The sequence below is a fragment of the Podarcis bocagei genome, assembly GCF_964188305.1.
Source record: "Podarcis bocagei genome assembly, chromosome: 8".
NCBI classification, from domain to species: Eukaryota; Metazoa; Chordata; class Lepidosauria; order Squamata; family Lacertidae; genus Podarcis; species Podarcis bocagei.
The window spans coordinates 74,201,000-74,226,701 of NC_138133.1; the positions used below are offsets into that span (position 1 = coordinate 74,201,000).

The 25,702-nt window shown below is 43.1% G+C and overlaps 1 protein-coding gene across 5 annotated transcripts in view; it reads right to left on the minus strand.

The window, feature by feature from the left end:
- The window catches only part of CSMD3 (CUB and Sushi multiple domains 3), a 607,508-nt gene that overhangs the window by 345,785 nt on the left and 236,021 nt on the right, over positions 1-25,702 (minus strand). For all 5 annotated transcript variants that reach the window (XM_081204227.1, XM_081204230.1, XM_081204229.1 and 2 more), the window contains exon 6: positions 13,181-13,293. In XM_081204227.1, the coding sequence (XP_081060353.1) occupies positions 13,181-13,293 (113 nt within the window). The remainder of the gene's footprint in view (positions 1-13,180; positions 13,294-25,702) is intronic.

The window sequence follows — 25,702 nt, forward strand, 5'->3', positions numbered from 1 at the left end:
ACTTATGAGGCGAGACTCTTTGCAGCAGATTTTTCAATAGCATTTTTTAGTGCACTGGATGTGGGCGAAATAGTGCTGGAGTCAGCACAGGGAAGGGCTCCCAGGGGCTTGCTTTTGCAGGACGTTCAGCTTTCTGATGCTGAGCTGGTGCTCACTATTTGAAATTCCAAAATGGACCAGTTGGGCAAAGGCGCCTTGATGCGGCTGCCTGCCACTGGTAAGCCCGGTCCTTGTCCAGAGAAAGATGCCAAGAGATATTTGTCACTCCCCCCCCCCCCGGAGATGGTCCCTTCCTGGTTCACGAAGATGGGTCCTTTTAAAGAGGCATCATTTGCTGCAGTAATGCTTAAAGTGCTTGCAGCGTGTGGCCTGCTTGCCAGTGAGTTTGCACCTCATTCTTTCCGCATTGGGCAGCTACTACCACTATGCACCAGGTCCTGTCTGCCGACAGGATTAAGGCTCTGGGCCGCTTGAAATCTGATGCATACAGGGGTTATGTTCAGATGTGGTGCTGAGGTGCAGTTATTAATGTGTTTTGTTCATTCCTAGGTCTGCCCTCCTGGGCCAGCAGGAGGGCAGCAGAATCTGGATTTGGATGCAGGCTCAGACTTCCCGACCATGTGCGTGTCTCCTGGGTGTCCAGAAGAGGAATGCCTTGGGAGGGGCTTCTCCCAAGCGGTATGCAGGTTAAGAATGGACCTCCAGAATGAATTAAGTTCTTAATCTGAGGTACCACTGTATATATATATATTTACAGTGGTACCTCTGGTTACAAACTTAATTCATTCTAGAGGTCCATTCTTAACCTGGAACCGTTCTTAACCTGAGGTACCACTTTAGCTAATGGAGCCTCCCGCTGCCGCTGCCACACGATTTCTGTTCTCATCCTGAGGAAAAGTTCTTAACCTGAGGTACTACTTCTGGGTTAGCAGAGTCTGTAACCCAAAGCATTTGTAATCCGAGGTGATTGTAACCCAAGGTACCACTGTAGTAAATGTGCAATTTAAAAAAGAGGAAGGGGGCACAGAGAAAACCACAACAGAAAAGGTGAAGTGAAACAGGTGAGTTCAGACTTTACAACAACATTATATTGGGGGGGGGGGAAACCCTATTGTGTTAGTGCCAAATGGAGTGTTTGTTTTCCCACCTAGCCCATTCCGACTCCAAAGCCTTTGCACCTGCCCCTCACCTGTCCCCACCCAAGCCCGACTAATCAAGCTGCAATAAGTAGTGGTTGGCAAACATTTCTACTGATGCATTTTATTTTCCATAAATACTTATAATAACGAGTTGCTGGAGATCATGAGCTGTAGAGAGCTAATGTGTTTCTGTTCTGCTTATGAACTTTCCATAGACATTTGGTTAACCACTGCGATCCAGAAGCTAGGCCAGATAGGCCTTCAGTCTGATCCAGCAGCTCTGTTCTTATGTTCTTAATCATGCATAAGTATTATTTGAGTGTGTTTTGAGATGAATGTGTTTACATACAACAAAAATTGTTTGAAATGTCATGCCCTTTCAAATGATGTACCTTAATTACACTAACATTAGCTAGTCTGCAGATTTTCAGTTCAGTAGGGTTGAGCTTGTTCCAAACTTGTACTGATTTCTTCCAGAAAATAGAAAGCTGTCATTTATACAGGCAAGGGTTTTCTGTAGCTAAATATGTCCCATTGAAAAGCTAAATTACATTACTGAGCCAATATTATTCAAAATAACTTAACTTTCGGTCATCAATGCCCGGTAGTTTTGTCATTAATTTGATTGTCCATTCAAACTTTTCCACAGTTAGCTCAAAATATTTTATTTGCACTTTTAATTTGTTTGTATTAACCCACTGAATTTAGCAGTTTCAACTTGACAAATAGCCATTCCACTCTGTTTCATGGAAGTTTCTGAACAAGCACTACAATCTTATAATGCCTCCCAGTAGGGTTTACAAAGTGAAGTAACCCATTATCAAACTGGGTTACGCTTTTGAAGTCATATATACATCTCCTCAGAAAATCTTTCACTATGCATTATTCCTGTCGATATTAAGTTGATATGTTGCTGATATTACATTTTAAAACATTCTTATTTTTAAAAAAATCCTATGAGGTAAGCCTTCCACCCTTTTGAATGATTTCTCTTTTCAAAGTATTCAGATTCTAAAGGTTAAGAACATAAGAAAAGCCTGCTGGAGTAAGCCAATGGCCCATCTAGTCTAGCATTCTGTTCTTGCAATGGGCAATTAGGTGTCTATGGGAAGCCAACAAGGACCTAAGCACCACAACATCTCCCCATTTTTTTATTCCCAGCAACTAGTATTCAGAGGTTTAGTGCCTCTGACAGTAGAGGCAGAACATAGGTGTTGTGGCCAGTAGCTTCTGATCGCTTTGTCCAAGAATTTGTCTAATCCCCCTTTAAAGCTGTTCAAATTGGTGGCCACCACTACATCTTTTGAGAGAGAATTCCGTAGCTTAACTATGTCATTAGGCCATTGTTTGACCTGTGCTGAATCTTTTGAGATCCAGCTTCACTGGAAGTTCCTGAGTTCTAGTGTTATGCGAGAAAAAAACTTCTCTATCCACCTTCTGAGAACCAGTGTGGTGTAGTGGTTAAAAGCGGTGGACTCGTAATCTGGTGGTTTGCTTCCCTGCTCCTCCACATGCAGCTGCTGGGTGACCTTGGGCTAGTCACACTTCTCTCAGACCTTGGGCTAGTCTCTCAGCCTAGCTCACCTCACAGAGTGTTTGCTGTGGGGAAGGAAGGCCGCTTTAAGACTCCTTAGGGTAGTGTTAAAGTGGGATATCAAATCCAAACTCCTCCTCCTCTTCTTTCTCCACAACAATGCATAATTGTATGCTCCTCTTTCATGTCTACTCTTATTTACCTTTCCTCTAAACTAAGAAGCTCCAGATGTTGTAACCTTTCCTCATAGGGGCGTTCCTTCATCCCCAAATCATTTGGGTTGCCTTTGTACAAAGCATTCCAAGGGTGGTTGCAACCATAGATTTCTATAATGGCATTACTATATTGGCACTTTTATTTTCAATTCTTTTCTTAGTGATCCATAGCACAGAATTGCCCCTTTTAACAGCTGTCACACACTAGGTTTACGTTTCTGGTCAGTGCATTACTTTACATTTGTTTACATCAAATTGTGTTTCCCATTTTACTGCCCATTCACTCAGTTTAGAGGGATGCTCTTGGAGCTCTTCACAGTCCCTTTTTTAACCACCCTAAACAATTTGGTATCACCAGCAAACTTAGCTACCACACTGCTCACCCATTGCCCCTTGTTAATTTATGTCCAAGTGAAAAAGTACAGGTCCCAATGCTAATTCTTGGGGGCTCCACTGTCAACATCCCTCCATTGTGACATTGTGAGGAACAATTACTGATGCACAAGGGTACTGCTCCTCTTTTTCCATGACTGCTATGCTTACTTAGGAGTCTTTGGTGAGGTACTTTGTCAAAAGTTTTTTTTCAAAGCCAAGTACACAACGTCAGCTGGATCACCTTTATCTATGTGCTTGGTGACACTCTCAAAGAACTCTTAACAGGTCAGTGAGACAGGGAAGTCATACCGCTTTTGCTTCAGCAAGACTTGTTCTTCCATATGCTTGGCAATTCTATATTTTACAACACTTCCCACCAGTTTTCCCAGAAGAGATGTTAATCTGTCATCATACAAAGGCTCATCTGCCTCCCTAGCCAGTCTCCTGCTATTATTTTATTTATTTATCGGTCACCATGCATTTAGCAACGTGCTCTTTTTATCAACCTTTGTTGTCTGCTTGCATCTGTTTCAGAGTATATGTTCCTTTTACTCTAATTTGGACAACACTTCCATTTCCTAAAGGAAGACTTTTTGCCTCTGATAGCATCTAACAGCATAGTGTGAATGTTTTGCTTAGAAAATAATGTTTTGCTTAGAGAAGAATACTCTGGCTGCATACACACCATACATTCAGGGCACTTTCCCCCTTCCAAGAATCTTGGGAATTTTAGTTTACCCTCCAAATAACTACAATTCCCAGTACCCTTAACAAATTAGTTTCCAGGATTCTTGGAGGGGTGTGTATGCTTTGAATCTATGGTTTGCATGCATCCTCTTTTACCAGAAAGTTGCAACAAGCAAGGTGATGTTATTTTCCTTACAGAAGTGGCATTTCACAAGCGCCTGTATTTACTATGCAGAAATATTAGCTCTAAATGCTGCCAAGCAAAACTGGCCAAAGACAATCACACACTTCAAATGCCGGCATGCCTGTTTTCTGGAAGCATACCCTTGTCCCCCGGGGGAGATGGTTTAAGGAAGTGAATGAGGCCAAAGGATCAAGGACACAGATGGGGGAAAGATATGGCATGGCAGGTGAATGCAATCTGCATGTACACCCTAGAATGGAGGAAGAATTTCAGCCAGCTCTTTCCCAGACTTGGAGAGGAATCCAAAGGCAGGGGGATCATAGGTTTGTGGAACAAGAATGAGTCATGACAGGCATGGCCAAAGGCTTGGACTAACATATCCCTACCATTCCTATTTATATAAAGATCTGAGAGTGAATCAGCTGCTAATAATTAATTTTATCAATAACCTACCTTTTAAAACAATTAATTGTAAATATATATGTATATTACCAAAACCCAATACATGCATTTTAGCAGTCTTGTATGAATTATGAAATAGCTCAGCTTATTATGAACCAAAACTACTTCCTGTTATTGAATAGGCAGATCCCTTTTAGTTCAATGTAACGAAAAAAGAAAGAAGTCCCTAAATTAAATAAACAAGTACATTTTACCTTTAAACCCTAAAGATAAAAATTAGCCTACTAATCAATCAAGTAAAGTTAATCTACCAATTAATCTAACAATTGAAATAATTATTTCTTGTAGCTCTGTTTGTAGGCTACAGTCCAGTGAGAGTTGAAAGTACTTAAGCTCATTGAAATCAGTGGGCATAAACTCAAATAAGTCTGCAGCTGATTATGTCCATAATGTATTGTATTTCCTTTGAGGTTGAGGAATTGAATTTCTTAAGAGACTCATCACTGAAAGAATCCCTCAATTGTCTTGTAGTATGAGCCTTATGGGCACCATTGCTCACACTGTCCATAGCGTTCATGTAAAATAATGTAATGGGCTATCGGTCTGATTCTGTAGTCCACTCACATCTTATTAGGCCTATCATGGAAGCCACATTTTGGACAGATAAAATACAGAACAGCTCTGCTCTGGAAAAAGGAAAGGGAACATCTACAGCACTCATTCCTCCGCCTAAACTCTTATCACCTAACAGGTTTCAGCAAACGCATCAGTAACTTTTTTTCACCATAATACGTGAACTTATCTGTAGCAGTCTAATATATGCTCTTAAATAAACTTGAATTTGTAAATATTTTGTGAAATTTGCTACATATGGGTTGACAAATTAAGGAAAACATTAAAAAGAAGCATGGAGTTTGCACAGGTAACATTTTCCAAAGCAGTAGCCATGCTACTCTCTTGCAACAAATACAGAGAGTCTTGTGGCAACTTTCAGATTTAGTCTTGTGACTAACAAATTTATTATAGCATAGCTTTTGTGGAATACAATCCACTTCATCAAATAAATGACTGTTATCCTGAGTTGAGGACATAGATAAAGAGGATATTAATCTACATATTGGGGAATGCTAAATAGTGAGGTCAAAGGGAAAGGAAATGCAGAAAAATACAGGTGGTGATAATTACACTTCAAACATTATTAATGATATTTTTTATGAATACTAGGATATAAATATCCTTATAAATTAATAAATAGTGGCCATTCACAAAAAATGTTTATGTATGTGTCAGGGAACTGCCATCAGAGCATCAGGTGGTGGAGGGACTCAGGCAGGATGAAAGAGACTCAACTGCTGAAGCAGGGACCAGCAGGGGGAGGAGTGGGTCTCTGAGGGAATGCGAGCAGGAGGGAGGGCTCAGGGAGGCTTCCAGCGAGAACAGTGGGGAGGTATCGGAGTCTCCCATAGGGAGACCCATACCTCGCAGGAAACTGTCACGCCGTGAGTCCAGGAGACGCGTTTCCGTTAAGGAACTTCTTTGCTGGAAACGCTTCCGCAGACAGCCACTGTCGGACTCTACTAGTGACTAGAGCAGACATGTCTGAGGAGCTCCGTCACACACGGAGGTTTGTGGGGGCGCACAAACTCTGAGGGAGCACGTTTTCACGCACAAGCAGCTAATCAAACCCTCACAGCAGTCCGACAGTCTTTGTACGCTGCCTGTGCAAGAGAAGGCATCATGAGCGAACCAACCGGAACCGGAGGAGCAGGGGCTGGAGCTGGTCCAAGCTTGGAAGATAGATACCGAGCGTTGGAGGTTCAACTGGCCCTGCAGACGGCGAGGCTGGAGGAGAGAAGGGCTCAGGATGCAGACAAGAAGGGGAGAGCCACTCAATTCCCCAGAAAGGTACCAGGATTGGTGCAGAAATTTGGGGGGGACCCCAAGGACTACCATGCTTTTAGGACAGAGATGCAATATGCCCTTAATGTGCAGTTCGATGAGTTCCCTGATGAGGAATCGCGAGTTGCTTTTGTAATTGGGCATCTTGAGAAAGGGGCTAGAGACTGGGTGCGACCCCTAATGGCAACGCACAATGACATACTAAAGGACACAATGAAGTTCTTTCGTGCAATGGATATCATGTTTTCCAGCGATATTGAGGAAGGGGTGGTGCGCAGACAGCTAATGGCTTGTAAGCAGGGGAGTCGATCTGTCCGTGAATATTGGACTGAGTTTACCATGCTGATTCACAGACTGAGTTGGGATTTATCGGCGGCACCCGTTCAAATGCTATTTGAAGAAGGTCTTTCTTCGGGGGTGAAAGACGAGCTGGCACGGAGCCCCAGGGCGGAGTCTATGGATCAGCTGACCAAATCTGCGCTGACCATAGGAGCGCGGCAGGAGGCAAGAGCCTTGGAGAGGCGGGAAGGGAGAGGGGAACGTTGGAAGGAGTTCCGCATTCCAGACATTCCTGAGCCAGCTTTCCCGTCGGCAGAGCCGATGGAAATCGGAACAGCGCGCGCGCGCGCATTTTCAAAAACCAGCGAGGGAGCTAAGAAGGAGGGAAAGGGCCCCCGGAAATGCTATCTCTGCCAACAGCCAGGCCACTTTGCCAGAGTCTGCCCCCAGAGGAAGGAATGGCAAGGGATGGTGGGAGCTGTTGAGGGGGGAGAAGAAGGGGGAGCGGAGCAGGTAAAAGCCAACGCCTGGTTGCCACAATTGGGGCACTGCAGCCAGGCCAAAGAGCAGTGAAAGTGCCCGTGCCAGAAGCTCCTCGACCTGCTCTGGTGATTGAAGTGTCGCTAGAGCTGCAGAATGGGCACCCCCTAAAAATAAAGGCGCTATTGGACTCAGGCAGCTCCTGCAATTTTATGAGCAAGGAGTTTGCTGCTGAACACCAGATACAGACCATCCCTTTAAGCAACCCCCTGCAGGTGACCACGATTGATGGCAGGGAGTTGTTGGGAGGAGGAGTCCGCTTGCAGACTGTCCCAATGATAATGAGGGTGGCAAGGCACACAGAACTGATAGCGTTTAATGTGGCCACCCTGGGAGGCGCTCCCATTATTTTGGGAATGAGCTGGCTAGCTCTACATGATCCGCTGGTTGGCTGGCATCAAAGAGTGGTGTCCTTTGGTTCAGCACATTGCCTAGAACACTGCAAAGGGGAGAAGGGTTCAGTAGGGGCCCAAGCCACCCTAGCAGGGACTGAAGTAATGGGGAAGGTGAAGGTACCACCACAGTATGCAGATCTCAGCGACGTGTTCAGCGAGAAGGAAGCTGACCAACTACCACCTCATAGACCCTTTGATTGTCAGATCAATTTACTCCCTGGAGCACAGCTTCCCGTGGGCAAGTTGTATGCCATGTCAGACAGGGAAATGCAGGAGTTGCGAGGGTTCATTGACAAGAACCTGAAGAGAGGCTTCATCAGAGAGTCCAAAGCAGCAGGGGGGAGCCCAGTGTTCTTTGTGGACAAAAAAAATGCAGACAAGCCGAGACTTGTATGTGATTTTAGGCGGCTGAATGCAGTGACTGAACCGGTGGCGTTCCCTATGCCCAGAATTGATGATATTTTGACCATGGTGAGGAAGGGAAAGATTTTCACAAAGCTGGATCTAAGGGGGGCGTACAACCTGATACGCATAAGGAAAGGGGATGAATGGAAAACCACCATGTTTACCCCTTTGGGGGCGTTTGAATACCTCGTTATGCCATTTGGATTACAAGCAGGCTCCGCGTGTTTTCAATCTTTTATGAACCACGTGCTGGGCCCTTTGCTCTACAAGAATTGCGTTGCCTTTCTAGATGATGTGTTGGTGTATTCTGAGAATGAGGAGCAACATGTGAGAGACGTCAGAGAAGTGTTGAGCAGACTGCAAGCCAACAGGCTGTGGGTCAAACTGGAGAAGTGTCGGTTCCATACCAAGGAGGTGGAATTCCTGGGGTACCGCCTGTCAGACAAGGGATTGGCCATGGATCCCGGCAAGGTACAGGCAGTGCTGGAATGGAAAACACCCAAAACCAAGAAGGATGTGCAGAGGTTCCTAGGGTTTGGAAACTTTTATCGTAAGTTCATCCGCAACTTCGCCCATCTGACGGCGCCCATCACTGACTGTCTCAGCAGTAAGAAGAAGTTTGTATGGACGGCGGAGGCGGGGCGAGCGTTTGAGGAACTGAAAAGGGCCTTCGCCTCTGAAGAACAACTTCTGCATGTGGATTTACGAAAGAAGCTAAGGGTTGAAACAGACGCATCTGACAGAGCCATAGGGGCGGTGCTTCTTCTGCAGCCGGGGAAGGAGGAGTCGGAGTGGCGTCCGTGTGCCTTCTTCTCGCGGAAGCTGAACAAATCCGAGAGGAACTACACGGTGTACGACCGAGAACTGCTTGCTATTCATGAGGCGTTCCGGAGATGGAGGCATCTGCTAGTTGGTGCACAACATAAAGTGCAAGTGTGCACGGACCATAAAAATCTAGAGTACTGGAGAACGGCGCGAGTGCTCAACCAAAGGCAGTTGAGATGGGCCCAAGAGTTCTCCAAATTTAACTTTGAGATTTGTTATGTGCCAGGCCCAGAGAATGTTAGGGCGGACGCTCTCTCACGCAAGCCTGAATATTTGGAGGGGGAGGGAGCACCCGAAGAAACCCATATCATTCCAGAGGACCGCTGGGTGTGTGGGGCGACTTTGGTGGGGCAAAGGGAATTGGTAGAGGGTACGGTGCAGGATGCATACGCCCAGGGGAAACTCAGGGATCTCAGAGGGGAGGAAGACAAACCCGGTGGTTTTGAGGAGAGAAATGGGGCATTGTATTATAAGGGAGCGTTATATATACCTGAAGGGGAATTGAGGGAGAAAGTACTCAAGCAGCTGCACGATAGCCCCACAGCAGGGCACTTTGGGCAACACAAAACCATGTGGCTGGTTACCAGGGAATTTTGGTGGCCCAAGGTCAGGGAAGATGTGCGGGAGTATGTGAGAGGGTGTGAACAATGCCAAAGAGCCAAGGGGGAGAGGCAGGCGCCGGCTGGTTTATTAGAACCACTGCCCACACCTGAGAGACCGTGGGAAGCAGTGGCAATAGATTTCATGACTGATCTGCCAAGGTCTAGAGGGAAAACAGCCATCATGGTTGTAGTAGACCTGTTAACTAAAATGGCCCACTTCATAGCCTGCTCACATGCGGTTACAGCAGAAGAAACCGCCAAATTGTTTGTAGAGAATGTGTTTAGGTTGCATGGCGCCCCCTTGAGGGTGGTTTCAGACCGAGGGAAACAATTTACTTCCAGGTTCTGGAGGAAGCTCATGAGCTTACTGCATGTAGAGGTTAATTTCTCGACGGCCCGTCATCCTGAAACCAACGGGCAGGCGGAAAGAGCAAATGGGGTTCTCCAACAATATTTGAGGTGTTATGTTAATGACAGAGAGAATGATTGGGTGGAGAAGCTGGCGTTGGCAGAATTTGCCTACAACAATGCAGAGAACGTGTCCACGGGGATGAGCCCCTTTTTGGCTAATCACGGGTGCCATCCCAGAGCCTTCCCAGGGGGGGAGGGGGAGAACTGGAGCATTCCAGCTGCAGAACAGTTCGTGGAAGAAATGGAAGCGATCCATCGCCAGCTCCAACTCAACTTAAACAGGGCTAAGGAGGAATATAAGAGGCAAGCAGACAAAAACAGAAGGGAAGGTGAAAGCATCAGGGTGGGGGACCAGGTGTGGCTGTCAACCCAAGGGTTGCCATTCAAAGGAGGTTGTAAGAAATTAAGACCCAAAAGGCTGGGTCCGTTTGAAGTCATACAGCAGGTCAATCCAGTGGCTTTCAGGCTCCGGTTACCGAACCACATGAAGCTGCACCCAGTTTTTCACAGGTCGTTGCTGTCACCGTATAGAGGAGACAGTGAGGGGAGGGTCACTAGGGGACCAGCAATGGAGGAGAAGGAACACAGCTACCATGTAGCGGAGATCCTCGATTCCAGGTGGAAGGGAGATCAAGTAGAGTATTTGGTAATGTGGGAAGGGGAACCGGAGTCGGAAAACACCTGGGTTAGGGCAGAGGATGTCAATGACGAGGTTTTAATAGAGACTTTTCATCAGAGGTTCCCACGTAAACCTCAGCCTGTAGCGAGGTTCCGAAGGGAATACTTTGCCACCACCGACGAGGAAGAGGAGTTGGAGGGGTTCCCAGATTCTGAAGAGGAGGAGGATTCAGCTGGCCAGGACGACGATCGATGGAGAGAATTGTTCGAGACGTCAGAAGATGAGGAAGATTCGTTTCGGGGTTTTAGCCCTTCACCTCCCAGGGGGGAGGAATTGGGAGGGGGTGAGGGGGGCCCTGGAGGGGAGGTGGATGTCAGGGAACTGCCATCAGAGCATCAGGTGGTGGAGGGACTCAGGCAGGATGAAAGAGACTCAACTGCTGAAGCAGGGACCAGCAGGGGGAGGAGTGGGTCTCTGAGGGAATGCGAGCAGGAGGGAGGGCTCAGGGAGGCTTCCAGCGAGAACAGTGGGGAGGTATCGGAGTCTCCCATAGGGAGACCCATACCTCGCAGGAAACTGTCACGCCGTGAGTCCAGGAGACGCGTTTCCGTTAAGGAACTTCTTTGCTGGAAACGCTTCCGCAGACAGCCACTGTCGGACTCTACTAGTGACTAGAGCAGACATGTCTGAGGAGCTCCGTCACACACGGAGGTTTGTGGGGGCGCACAAACTCTGAGGGAGCACGTTTTCACGCACAAGCAGCTAATCAAACCCTCACAGTATGTAACACAGAAATCCTGGCATTGGTAAATTGGTAAATGAATTAATGCATTTAATGCAATTTAATGTAATGGATAAAAATCCACCTTGTTGATTCAACACATATGTAATAGCATTGAACCATTTAATGAATTCAGTAGTTTCAAACTACATTCTCCCTTTGAAGTTTCTCTGTTCCAGTATGACCATCTTAGTCAGATACAGAATGTCCTGGGAATTTGCAACATTCTTCCACTAATTTTTAAGTGCTGCCATTTCTGATGTCAAATATCTGTTTATTTTTTTGCATAGAAATTAGCCTGTTTGTACTGTGCAGAATACAAAAGGGCACTGTAGGTGGATGATGGCATAAGCAGGTAAATGAACAAAAGGCAAGATATATGGACAAAGGCAAAGAACCCTGTAGAAGACCCAAATGCCAACCTGGTGACAGCACTATTACAGGATCTAATAACGTCATGCACCATATCAGGGGTTCAGAAAACAGAAAATTGAAAGATGGAATACATCCCTGCATAACACTTCAAGCATATGATTATCATGGCATGAAAGTTTATGCTATTATAAATTTATTCAACTTTCAAGTGTGACAAGACTCTTCCTTTGTTCTCCCAGTAAAAATCTGAAGCTTATACATATTTTGATTGATACATGTTTTCCACTCTATTTTAGCTTTATTCATCACTAATGAATATGAGACCCTTTCTAGTCAGTCAAGTGCTATGATTTACAGTGGGCTTGATTCCCAAGTTCATTCCACATCTAAGAGGAAATCAATGTGCACGACTATATAAATATAGCAAACTAAAAAACAAACTCATTCATGTCTTCATTGCAACTTGAAAATACTATCAAGGGACGTACTTGCTTGCCTAAAAAGGCTTATAATTACTTCTCTGGATTTGTATCATTCTGAAATTACTGTATTTACTGTATTTTATACAAACAGAATAGATCCCTTTTTAAATTGCTTTTGAAGAATGGGCGGGAGTAGAGTTAATATCCACAGACAGTCTAGTATGCAACATGCTAATGATTATTCTGCAACACAGTTGTTCACATGTGTGATATCCATGAAGAGCAGGTGCTGTTTCTATCATCAAGTCCTACTGATATGAAAACATGTCTCAAAAAAAAAAAAAAAAGCCCTTCAACTAGATATTATGGGAACATGGTGTGCAAAGATAAACAAAATTCCTTTTGTGTCAGGAAGTGCTTACAGTTCCCTGGATATTATCCATTAAAGACAAAAATGTATTTACAAAAATGAGGGGTTTTGATAAAAAGCATCATATTGCTAGAGTATATATTAATACTTTCCCTGGCTTTCTATTTATTTATTAAGCAAACCTATTCTAGCAATGCAGCCTCAAATTAATATGCCTCAGATTCTCAGGTTTTATTTTATTTCTCTCTCAACAGCTGTCTATTCATTTACAAAAGTAGATAAGAAGCCTAACTAGTAACATAAGAAGAAATTACTGCATGCAATGAAATGAACCCTACTTGACAAAGATTCTCTTTAGTAATGTCACCATCATGTGCTGTTTTTGCAAACATACACTTGCTCTCAAGTTTCTGATAATCAGTGAGGCACTTCAGCAATATTCAGAAGCACTTCAGCAAGTTACTCTTTTTAAAATCCAAATTCTTCATAAATGTTCGAAATCTGTGTAACAAGAATATGTTTTAATCTACACTGTAATTTGACAACTATTTTGTGGCTTTTGTAGCAGGAGAATGGATGTTTATTCATGCTTGAACTGACCAACTGTAGTGGATCAGAATGCTCTCTTTTTATTTCTTTTTAGTGAAAAGTACAGTTATACCTGTAAAACCGCTTTCTTAATCTGAAAAGAAAAAAAAACCATGATTTTCATTAAATATACCTTGATAGGGAGCACTAAATCCACGATATCGGTGGTTGCTGTCTGTTACAAAATGGAGTCTTAGCCAGTTTTTGTTGCTGATAATTGGGGGCGGTATATTCATTCCAGATAACCTAAGAGAGAAAATAAAAATAAGACAAAAACATTTGATGGGTCAGAAACCTCAGTCATTCACCAAGACCATCACACCTTTCTAAAGGTTTTCTGCTCCCTACTTGTGAACATTTAAAACATGCATATTTGTTAACTGCATTCATTTAGTGCTAGATAGATAAATAGATAATTTATTACGGTCAGAGACCAGCTTATAAAACACACTTGGGGGTACAATCCCAGAAGGAAAACAAACATGTAAAACAATGTACAACAATAAATTTAAAATTTATAAATGTGATAAGCGTATAGAGACGTAAAACTTTAAGATAAGCTGCCGCAGAGAGATGACCCAGATTCAACCATGGAACCGAGTTTGGGGATTTTCTTAACGAACTACTTTGGATCGGGGGATGGTCTGCGCCTACAGATCTGTATACAGAATCTGGTGACCATCCGGGTCATCTTATGATCTTTGCCTAACAGGAAAAGGTCAATTTTTTGCTTTTCCAGGAGGTCAGCGAGCCTCACCAGCAAGGGATAAATGGTCTCACTATGTGCCTCTTCATAAAAGGGACATCTAAATCATTTAGTGTTATTTATAAATCCACTTTTCATAATGCAGATCACAGGGAAAGCTACAACTAATATATATACATTTTAACACCACCTACAATAGCCATTTAAAACAATTCATAGTGCTGCTGCTTAGAAACTCTTACAGTGAGTGACTAAGTCAAATAAATACATGAATAAGTCATATGCAAGAATAATAACACAGACACACAACAGCAGCTTAACCTCCTACAAATGTCTGGATAAAATTATGTGCTTTTAATTGGTGCCAGCATTTGAGTAAGTTCAGGGCTACACATATCTCTGAGTGTGGGACATTGAAGAGACAAGGTGCTACAATATGCACTTTTGGCAATGCAGTCACAAGAAGGGGCCTCCCCCACTGATCTTACTCATGGGCAGATTGGTAGGGGGAAAGCTGTACCTTCAGACATCTTGGCCCCAAACTGTTAAGGCCTTTCTATTGTTATAAAGCTGAATTTCAGCCTAATTGAAACTTGGGGTTGTCTAATGCTTGATCCAAATTGGCAGTCACATTGCCCATAATGAAAATGCACAGCATATCAGGACACACTTTACATAGCATATAAAAACATATCCAAAATATTGTTATGCAAATGCTATAGACAAGGATCATGAAGAACATATGGAGCACTGTTGTCTATGGATACCAAGTGGAAAAATCTTATTACACATCTCTGAAGTAAATTTTCACTGTTCCTAAATAACCCGTGAGTCAAATTAATTTGGATAGCATTTTATTTTTGTTTTTTTAAGCTTAGATGCTTAGAAATTCCTCATTTCATCCATTTTCTTTTCCACCAGTCTAGCTTCAGTTCTGCAGAAAGCAGAGATGCTGCAAAGTGGTAGATGTCACCTTACTTAAAATGAATAAAGAGCAACGTCCCGATATTGTGATTGTATTGTTTCATCAGTAGCCTGGAACAGTTGCCATTAAATTCTGTTCATTCAGCTGTGAAACCTGACATATGTGGGTGGTTCTGATTTATGAAGGACTAACTTTTGCCTTTAAAGAGAAGCTACACCCAGAACAAGGTTAAGGCTCATAAGCATCTACCATCCTGCCTTTTAGTTGTGGAAACAGCACCTCTTGGTGGTCAATTTATTAGTTCCAAGAAGCAGACGAGAAAACATATTATTTTAAGGGGAATGGAACATGGGGAATGTTCTAAACCTATGTCAGAGGCAGAAAGTGATGGTGGAAGAGTAAAACGGTAATGGATTTGAACATGACCTCTCATCCTAATCACTAAATATTGTTTATTCATGTTCCTGTTGTAATGATACTGCACAGAGACTCTTGAATAAAATAAAAATTGTACAGCATTTTCCACTATTCAATTATTAAATGCATAAGGCCAAGAAAACAAATACTTAATTGAAAAATGTCCAGAAAGATCATTAGGCTACAATCCTATATACATTTACTTTGGAATAAGCCCCATTGAACTTCATAGCACCAAATCTTTATTTAGCAAAAGGCCTTCATTTGTACATAAACAAAACACAGAGAACATGATCAAAACAAAGCAGAACATCTCACCTCCCATATTGCTGCAGTACTAATAACAAGTAACACATTGCCAAAGAAGTGAAATGCTACAATTTATTATTTTACTCGATACTGTAAACGAAGGTTAGTGAGCCTCTGTTCTCTGACTCCCCTTCCCCTGACTTTCATCTGAAGAGTGCTGGCAGTCAACTGTATTGTATTCAACCCACTCCTTTTTATTAGACAGAACTGCAGCTAGGAATGCAGCTAAGGATCTGGTTTGTCAACAGAAAGACCAGTATGTTTTCTCTGCCCCAAGCCCCTTTGCCCAGCAACCACGTTGCTAAGAATTTCTGTCTTGTGCAACTGCACAGGCTACACTCCACCTGACTGTCAATGCAGACACCAGTGCTCCTCCAAGAGTATCTCTCTGAACCATCCTACCCTAAGTGTAGAAGAAAAGCTATTTGTTTTATATATAACACTTTTTGTTATCTGTGGTGAGAGGGAGCTCCTAACATCCAAGCAGGTGTTCTTTGTACACCAAGCTCTTCCAACAATTCATGGAAATGCAAGTCCTTCATAAGTTGCCCCACCAAATCCAACATCCCATTGAACTCAGTGAGGCTTACTTCCCAGCAGATGAGGTTTGCTTGAAATTCAATGACAGTCTTCAGCTCAAAACAGATACAGAAAAGATTTAAGCCACGAATTCTCATGCTGAAGTTCGAGGTACCTATTCTCCATCAAAAGATGCAGTGTAAAGATTAAATTACAAATGCATTTTACAGAAAACATCTTTAGCACTTAAATGATGGCTTCCTGCTAATACAAATGGAGAAAAAGGAGCAGCTTCATTTTTTTACACTACTAATATCTAGTTAAGTCTGCCAATCAAGGCAGTTATTCATTATCACTTTTTAGACATGACAGCTTTGGGCTAAGGTGAAGATTGTTCTAATTAAGCACATGCTGATATCTGCAATTTTCTAATTAAAATCATTGTGTGTGTGTGTGTGTTTTAAATCTGACTATGATTTCTGTGGGATTATTTTACTGTAAGTAGTTCTGCAAACTGACAGGATTTGCAATGGCTACTGGTGTGAAATCTTTGCTTATTCCAATCGTATAGCTACCCTTTCTTCCCATGTCAATTTCTCTTCCACGCAAATTATAAAGCTGTTCACTATTATCATAATGCAGAGGCAGTCCGTTCTTAGCTGCATGACAAGTGCTCTTTGAAGCATGGCAATGGTTTACATTCTGGATTCTTAAATAAAACAATACTAAAGGTTATTTATAAATCATATACAACACCAAGGCAGATTCCACGTTATGAGTGAACATGTTTGCCTTACAATGACAATGCTGGGGTAAAGAGATTTGGTGAGGAGAATCAATGGATGGGAGTGACTGCAGGGGCATACTTAGGAATCTACCAGGTTGGCTGCTGCCAAGCATGCAGGCCCAGGGATACACAAAAACCATGCCTCTCCACTCTGGCTTGGAGTGGCTAGGAGCCAGCCAGCCACCCACAGTGGGTGTATACAACCCAGAGGGAGTGAGCTGTGCATTTTGACTAGATAAACTGGTAAACTATTCAGAGAGAGACATATCTAAGGAAGATGAGTGCACCGATCTGCAAAATCCAGGAAGCACAACTCATACAGTGCATTGAGCTGGTCTCTCTGGTCTGCTTCCCATTTGCATATTTGTCATGCAGGTGGCGCTGTGGGTAAAACCTCAGCGCCTAGGGCTTGCCGATCGCATGGTCGGCGGTTCGAATCCCCGCAGCGGGGTGACCTCCCGTCTTTTGGTCCCAGCTCCTGCCCACCTAGCAGTTCGAAAGCACTCGTAAGTGCAAGTAGATAAATAGGGACCGCTTTATAGCGGGAAGGTAATGGCATTTCCGTGTGCTGCGCTGGTGCCGGCTCACCAGAGCAGCTTCGTCACGCTGGCCACGTGACCCGGAAGTGTCTCCGGACAGTGCTGGCCCCTGGCCTCTTAAGTGAGATGGGCGCACAACCCTAGAGTCGGACACGACTGGCCCGTACGGGCAGGGATACCTTTACCTTTACTTTATTGCATTATCAAGGGGTGGTTATTTGTGATCAGTGCCAGATTTACGTATAAGCTAAACAAGCTATAGCTTAGGGCCGAACAAAAAAATTAAAGAAAAAAAGTGGATGTACATTTCCAAAATAGAAGATAAAAAACAAATAAATTAAAACCTACATACAGCAACAGTGTTTTGTGTTGTGTACAGTGGTGCCCCGCAAGACGAATGCCTCGCAAGACGAAAAACTCACTAGACGAAAGGGTTTTGTGGTTTTTGAGCTGCTTCGCAAGACGAATTTCCCTATGGGCTTGCTTCGCAAGACGAAAAACGAAAACGTCTTACAAGTTTGTTTCCTTTTTCTTAACACTGTTAATACAGTTGCGACTTGACTTCGAGGAGTAACTCATAGAACACGGTGTGGTAGCCTTTTTTGAGGTTTTTGGTGATTTTTGAAGCTTTTCCAAAACTTTTCCGACACCGTGCTTCGCAAGACGAAAAATTCGCTAGACGAAAAAACTCGCGGAACGAATTAATTTCATCTTGCGAGGCACCACTGTAGGCTCCTATGATGTAAGTAATGGGCCCCGCCTGCTAGCCTGCTCGCCATATATTACCATATAGCATATATTCAACACAAAAAACAGCAACAATTTGTTGTTGGCAAAGGACAGATGGAGATATAAAGGGCCCCATTACCTTCAGTAGCTTAGGGCCTCATCAAACCTAAATCTGGCCCTGTCTGTGATGTAGCACCAACAGCTGATGTAGCACCAAAGACAAAACCTTCATATTGCTTTATATCAGTGTAGCTCAGAAATAAATGCAGATGACCTTCAGGGTCCCACCCAACTTTATGATTCTATGATTTCAGCACACATGCTATGCTGCATGGCTTTAATATTGTTGTCATTTGTGGTTCTGCAGAATGGAGGCTCAAATACTTGGGAATTAGCCCTACAGTGGGCTCGAACCCACAACAGTGAGTCTCATGCTCTTACCAACTGAAATGTATCCAAAAGTATTGCAGTATTGGAGAATGAAGAGTTTATAACTGAAAGGAGCGGTAATCTGCCTTTCAGAAGCAGCCTAGGAAGAAGAATTCCTTGTTGCTTATGTTATTGATGATATGGCTAACTGTAGTTAGACCATGCTCTAGGCCTCCATTGTGTTTTGTGTTAAAAGAATCAGATAAGTTCAATTAGTAAGTAGCAATGCCAGTTCTTACTTGAAGCCCGAGGACACCTCTGACTCTCTACTACAGAGAGGTGATACATGATAATGTTGCCTACAGTGCTCCGCTGGTAAATGACCAAACCATTTGTTGCTTCCCAGCCAAGAAGTAAGTAAAGTTGCAAGCTATATTTCATATGACTTATTTCCAGCAGGCATTGTAAGGTTGAATTCCATTTTACAATCTTTTTTGTTTGTTTTATTGTTCATTTGCTGTGGCTTGTTTTTATGTACACTGCTTAGAGATGTGAATAATTAAGATGTCTATAAATGTCTTAAATAAGTAAGTATGTAAGTCATTCATATTGCAGAGTAAGGATGTATTTTGTGTAATGTCAGGGAGAGAATCCAGTTCTCATCATAGTGTTATGGTCTGCAAGACAAGATGTGAATTGTCTGCATGATATTAAACAAATGCATTCAGAAGGACATTTTTTTAGGTCTCTGTGACTACCTTACCTACGAATATTTCTTTATTTAAAATAGCAACAACATTCTGTATCTGATCAAAACCCTAAAATGTATTTTATATAATTGACTTTATGTCTATTCTTTGTATATCGTACTGTTGTTTTATTGTTATGGCCAATGGCTGACGCAAATAAAGATTCATTAAATTCTGTATCTGATGGTTAACTGCCTTTATTGTTTAAAAGAAGTTTTTGGAGTCCTGTGTATGTTATAGCAAAGGCCCCAAATCCTATCATGTACATAAAAACACTGATAATCCCAGGCAAATGTTGTGAAAGCACCAACATACACTGGCAACTGTAAACAGCTATTTAAATATTGTTATGGGCTGTGAGTGGTGAGACTTGGGGCTTCTCTCAACTAATAGTAATATATCTAATAGTAAAATATCCAGGATGTATGTATGTATGTATGTATATATGTATGTATGTGTTTGTGTGTTTGTTTGTTTGTTTGTTTGTTTGTTTGTTTGTGGTGCTGTGGTCTAAACCACTGAGCCTAGGGCTTACTGATCAGAAGGTCAGTGGTTCGGATCCCTGCGATGGGGTGAGCTCCCGTTGCTTAGTCCCAGCTCCTTCCAACCTAGCAGTTCGAAAGCACGGAATGCAAGTAGATAAATAGGTACTGCTCCAGCGTGAAGGTAAATGGCATTTCCATGCGCTGCTCTGGTTCGCCAGAAGCGGCTTAGTCATGCTGGCCACATGCCCAGGAAGTTGTATGCCAGCTCCCTCAGCCAGTAAAGCAAGATGAGCACTGCAACCCCAGAGACTGGACCTAATGGTCAGGGGTCCCTTTACCTTTTAAAACTGCTTAAGATGTCAAAAATTGCTAGCAGGGTCTGGAAAGAGATATTCTCTCAGAGCAGTGTTAACTGCTGATTATCAACTCAACTGTTATATTTATGACAAGGCAAGGAAAGTGAGGGTATGACTCATTCTATTGTCCTCTGCTTGGCCAGGATAAGGGGTCAAACTACCCAGCAATTTGGGGACAGACATATAACTGGAGCAGAAAAAGAGACTGAGAAGTTTGCCTTGTTCTAAGTGCAGAATCCCAGGTTGTGGCTCTATCACCCCTCAGCTTTAGGGTGGCGCAGGCGGTTCCCCTGCACAGGTTGCCAAGATGACAGGGCACACAATTATAACAACAATAATAATTGATGCTGCTGGTGGTGATGCAACCTATATTTATACTGATGCCTACTCAATATTGTGGGGGGGGGGCATCAAATTTTGTCTTTGCTCAGGCTGCCATATTGCCAAAGTCCACATCTGTCCCCATGGCAAGAAATTTAAGGTAGGAGCAGAATCTGCTGGAGTCTTAGCACCATGAACCCATTCATCCACCTGCATTTATAGCCTTTTATCACATTAAATGGCACAAGTCTCCAGCGATCCTCATTCCAAGGGAGCCCAAGCAATACAATGGTCAATATTCACCAGTAGATTGCAGTGCAATCCTAGACATGTCTACTCAGAAGTCAGTCCTACTGAGTTCAGTGGGGCATGCTCCCAAGTAAAAGTGTTGATGATTACAGCCCTAACATCATTATTGCCAGCAACAATTTCAAGGCAGTGCATTCACTTCTACTGCCAAACTTCCAGCCCCTGCCATTTCATATAGCCTATGCCTGCATGTGCAGTCTGTACATTTTTATTACGGGAACCTACAGCACAGCCGACTGGACAGACAGATATAGAGTGAAGGAAATGCTTCAGACACTGGGTAAGTTTAAAACCTGGTCAAGTATGCAGTGTGCAGAACAGCGTTCAAAACGTATTTGTATTCTGTGCTGCGCAGCCAGTTACCTACTGAAATAAATTATGTATGGTTGGTGATCTGATTTATCAGCCTGCCAGTGTAGTTCTGAAGCAATATACCAGAAACAAAAAAAACTGCCACTGTTTTAAATAGGAAAACAGCATTAAAGAATAAACTTCCTCTTCTAATAACTGCAGAACACCACACACAAATGCTGGAGTCAGTCCGTCTTGGGCACACATATAAAAAAGGCCTGCGTGCCGTCTCTGCTCAGTTATTATTCCGAACACATTCTCTCCTCTACTTACTGGAGCTCAGGCTTCACTTTCATGTCATAAGCATGTGTCTAATAGAGATCAATCTTAGGATGAGTTAATCTCTCTAGAGAAAGTTTTATTTAAATTAAATCAGCATTGAATAGCTTAGATTAAATCCAAAACATCTGATCTGCAAATTAATCTATTTAAATGCACTCTGGGGATCAAAAATAGGCTGGGTGCTTTGTTTGTGTTTCGCTCGTATCTGTCTCTGCTGTAATCTTGGAGTGAACATATATCTGCTTTTAGTTAACTAAATTATCCAATCCACTCAAAAGTTTCATTTGTTGCGGTGAAGTTCAGAGAGCTTTTTATTCAATTATACAGCCATCGGAAGGAGAGAAGAAATGATATGTCTCTCTCCCAGTAGGTTATTTGCTGACCTTATATGCCTTAATTCTAAAGAAAATATATTTTAGCACATCTGTAGTCTAGAATTGCAGTGGAAATAACACAGCTGTGGCACAGGGCCCATTTTTGGAGTTCTCTTTCAAATCATATAGGTCTTCCCTTGATCGAACCACTTTGTTTTTGTGGTTTATGCCTGGGCATAAGACTGAGGCCAGGTCACAATGCACCCAGATCTCAGTATGCTTCACAATGGCCCTGTTCAGACATAGCATATTGATGCTTATTAAGCCAAGATAGGAATAAGCATTGTGCTCACACATCCGAATGCCGCCCTTTCCATCCTCCCTTCTCCAGTATTGCAACAGTAGACTTCCTGGCTGAATTTATCATAATTTCTCATTCCATCCAGAGCAGGAAATTCCAGTCCCATAGTTCTGAGTGAACCAGAATCTGAAGTCACAGAATTCATAACTGCTATGGACATGAGAGCTGTGATTGAATCCAGGATTTATTGAATTGTGGCATGGAAAGGATGGTGTGAGGATGGTGAATCTCTCAGCCTAATAAACCAAGACATGTTATCCCAGGCTGCATGTTGTTCTTCCTATGTGACAGGTACATGACAAGCTCTCTCATCCATAACCATGCAAATTTAGACAAGGCTGACAAAATAAAGCCAACCAGGTTGTTGTTGTTTTTTTAAAGGCCTGAAATAGATTGTATGAAAACATTGGTTTTCATTTGTGCTACTTTCAAGAAACTCTACATCAAGTTGTTCCCCCACTAAATACCCATATGTTGTAGAAAGTTATGAGGCATGGCACAAAGGTGCAGTTCATGCGGAGCATGATTCTCTGTGAGATCTGAGAGCACCTGGCTCCCATAACTGTGCATTGTAGGGAAGATCAGTAGCGGTGGGCAAGCTTGTTTGATCTTCTCATGATGCAGAGGACCAGTTGACAAGCTTCCAAGGAACCCTAACATTCCACAAAGCACAATTTGAAACCTACACCCTTCAGATAAGAGAGAAGAGCACAAAATATTTGGGCACAGTAATGTATTAGAACAAGCTGTTATCTTAAATGTAATGCAAATGTAATGTAATGCAATGAAGTGAGTGATGTATGGAAGTGAGAGCTGGACCATAAAGAAGGCTGATCGCCAAAGAATTGATGCTTTTGAATTGTGGTGCTGAAGGAGACTCTTGAGAGTCCCATGGAATGCAAGAAGATCAAACCTATCCATTCTGAAGGAAATCAGCCCTGAGTGCTAACTGGAAGGACAGATCCTGAAGCTGAGACTCCAATACTTTGGCCACCTCTTGAGAAGAGAAGACTCCCTAGAAAAGACCCTGATGTTGGGAAAGATGGAGAGCACAAGGAGAAGGGGATGACAGAGGATGAGATGGTTGGATAGTGTTTTCAAAGCTACCAGCATGAGTTTGACCAAACTGCGGGAGGCTGTGGAAGACAGGAGTGCCTGGTGTGCTCTGGTCCATGGGGTCACGAAGAGTCGGACACGACTAAACAACAGCAATGTAATGTAATATAATGTAATAATAATTTGTTATTTATACCCCACCCATCTGGCTGGGTTTCCCCAACCACTCTGGGCGACTCCCAACAAAATATTAAACAGAATAAAACTTCAAACATTAAAAACTTCCCTAAACAGGTCTGCCTTCAGGTGTCTTCTAAAAGTCAGATAGTTGTTTATTTCCTTGACATCTGGTGGGAGGGCGTTCCACAGGGCAGGCACGACTACCAAGAAGGCCCTCTGCCTGGTTCCCTGCAACCTCACTTCTCGCAGTGAGGGAACCGCCAGAAGGCCCTCGGCGCTGAACCTCAGTGTCCATCTTACTGCAATGTTCATATTGAAATGGAAAAGAATTTTGTGTGGAAGCTATTGGATCAACTCACTTCCTTGGCAAGTTTGCCACTGGAAGAGCCCAAACATCTTCTCGTATTTATTAAGTTTTCAAAGTTTCTCTGTTTAAACAACATGATATGGTTCTCTTAGGTTAGAATTATAAGAGAGAAATGCATATTTTAAAACTTCGTAGTCATTAAAAAGTTTTCCCCTCTAATCTGAGCCCCAGATATGTAGCAGCGTTGGAATAAAAAAGGAAAGACAAATAAATAATGCAGCTTTTCCAGTGCTGTGTGACAAAGATTTGTGGTTTTGGGTGCTTTTAACAAGGAGGAGAAACAATATAAAATAATAGAAAGGAGCCACTAAAAAACACACCACATACATTCCTATCAAGGTTACACAAGCAATGAGCATGGTGTAAAAGAAAAAGGGAAAGTTTCCATTATAAGAAACAAACTTATCTATAGGTAATTGGGGATCTCTCTGTATTTTATAAATACTGCATGCACATGATGCTTATGCTCTTGGAGCCAGATAGGTCAGGGTAGTGCCAAAATGTAATTCATGTTCAGTGGTACCTCTGGATACGAACGGGATCCGTTCTGAAGCCCCGTTCGCATCCAGAAGCTAACGTAACTAGCGATGGCATGTCTGTGCACGTGTGTGTTGCTTTTAGCCGCTTCTGCACATGCGCGTGATGTCATTTTGAGCGTCTGTGCATGCGCAAGAGGCGAAACCCAGAAGTAACATGCTCCGTTACTTCCGGGTTGCCGCGGAGCACAACTCGAACGCGCTCAACCCAAAGTGCATTCAACCCGAGGTATGACTATAGACTGCACTCACTCTGAGCTAGTTTGAATGATCTTGCTAAGCTGTAAATGTAGCAAAACAGCATCTACCTGCTCACTGAACATGCCTATAACACATCCAGGAAAACTAGCAACCCATGGGTGTACATTATCTTTGCATAAGGCCTATAAACATATCATCTAATACATCACATGATCAAACCATTAACAACCATATTTTTCTGTCTATAAGATGCCCCCTATTTTGGGGGACTCAGATTTAAGAAAATGGGGGGAGCTGTATCCGTGTATAAGGTGCCCCCTAATTTTTGACATTCTTTTTAAGGAAAAAAACCTAGTCTTATACACAGAAAAATATGGTATTTGTGGGATATCAATTGTGTGGTTCAAGACCACACATTGTTTCCTGAAAAAAACCAGCTGGTTCCTGGAGGGGCTTTCTGGCTGGCTTAGCTCTTTGAGGTCTGGGGCAAGTGTACCTGGCTGCTTCCCTCTCTTATACGGGTCTGGAAGAAACAGATGAGATATGTATGTTCAACGTTTTTATAGGTAGGGCTGCCTCTGAAGACAGTTCAGAAACTTCAACTGGTACAGAATTTGGTGACCATGGACTCAGCTAGAATGGTAAAGCAAAAGCATTTTATATGTGATATAACACTGTGACATCAGATGGTGCTGTGGAGTTCCATTTTTGCCAATACGATTTCTCATTATAAAGGTTAGAATGCATTTTTTCTTAAGTGCTTCTTTGATGCGTCAAATCCAGCCCTTGTTGCTCACTGGAGCAGGGTGCTTTGAGCATATTACACCAATCCTAGAACAACTGCACTGGCTGCCAATTAGTTTCTGGGCCAAATTCAGAGGGCTGGCTTTGACCTTTAAAATGCCTTAAATAGCTCAGGACTGCAATACCTCAAGGACTGCCTCTCCCCATAAGAACTGACCCAGATCCTGCAATCACCATCCGAGGCCATTCTGCAAGCTTATCAGAGCTTGCAGGACAGCAGCTGAAGGAGGAGCAAAAGGGTTTTCTTGTGTGTGTGTTTCTTTGTGGCTGATTAGCTGCTCTCCCTGTGCAAAAGTCAGAGGGGGCAGGGTTTCTGTTGAGTCAGGTGATTAGCTGTGGGAGGAGCTTATCAGAGCTTGCAGGGCAGCAGCTGAAGGAGGAGCAAAAGGGTTTTCTTGTGTGTGTGTTTGTGGCTGATTAGCTGCTCTCCCTGTGCAAAGGTCAGAGGGGGCAGGATTTCTGTTGAGTCAGGTGATTAGCTGTGGGAGGAGCTTATCAGAGCTTGCAGGGCAGCGTCGCGTGCAGTTTGATCCATCTTTTAAATTTAGGGGAGCTAGTCTCAAACGTTTGTTGGGGGAGACCTAGGTTTTTTGGGGGGGTTATTTGTCCTGTCTTCATGCTTTTTAAGATGGAGGACCACTGTAGCCACTCCCAACGACACGTTTTCAAGATGGAGGGTGAGG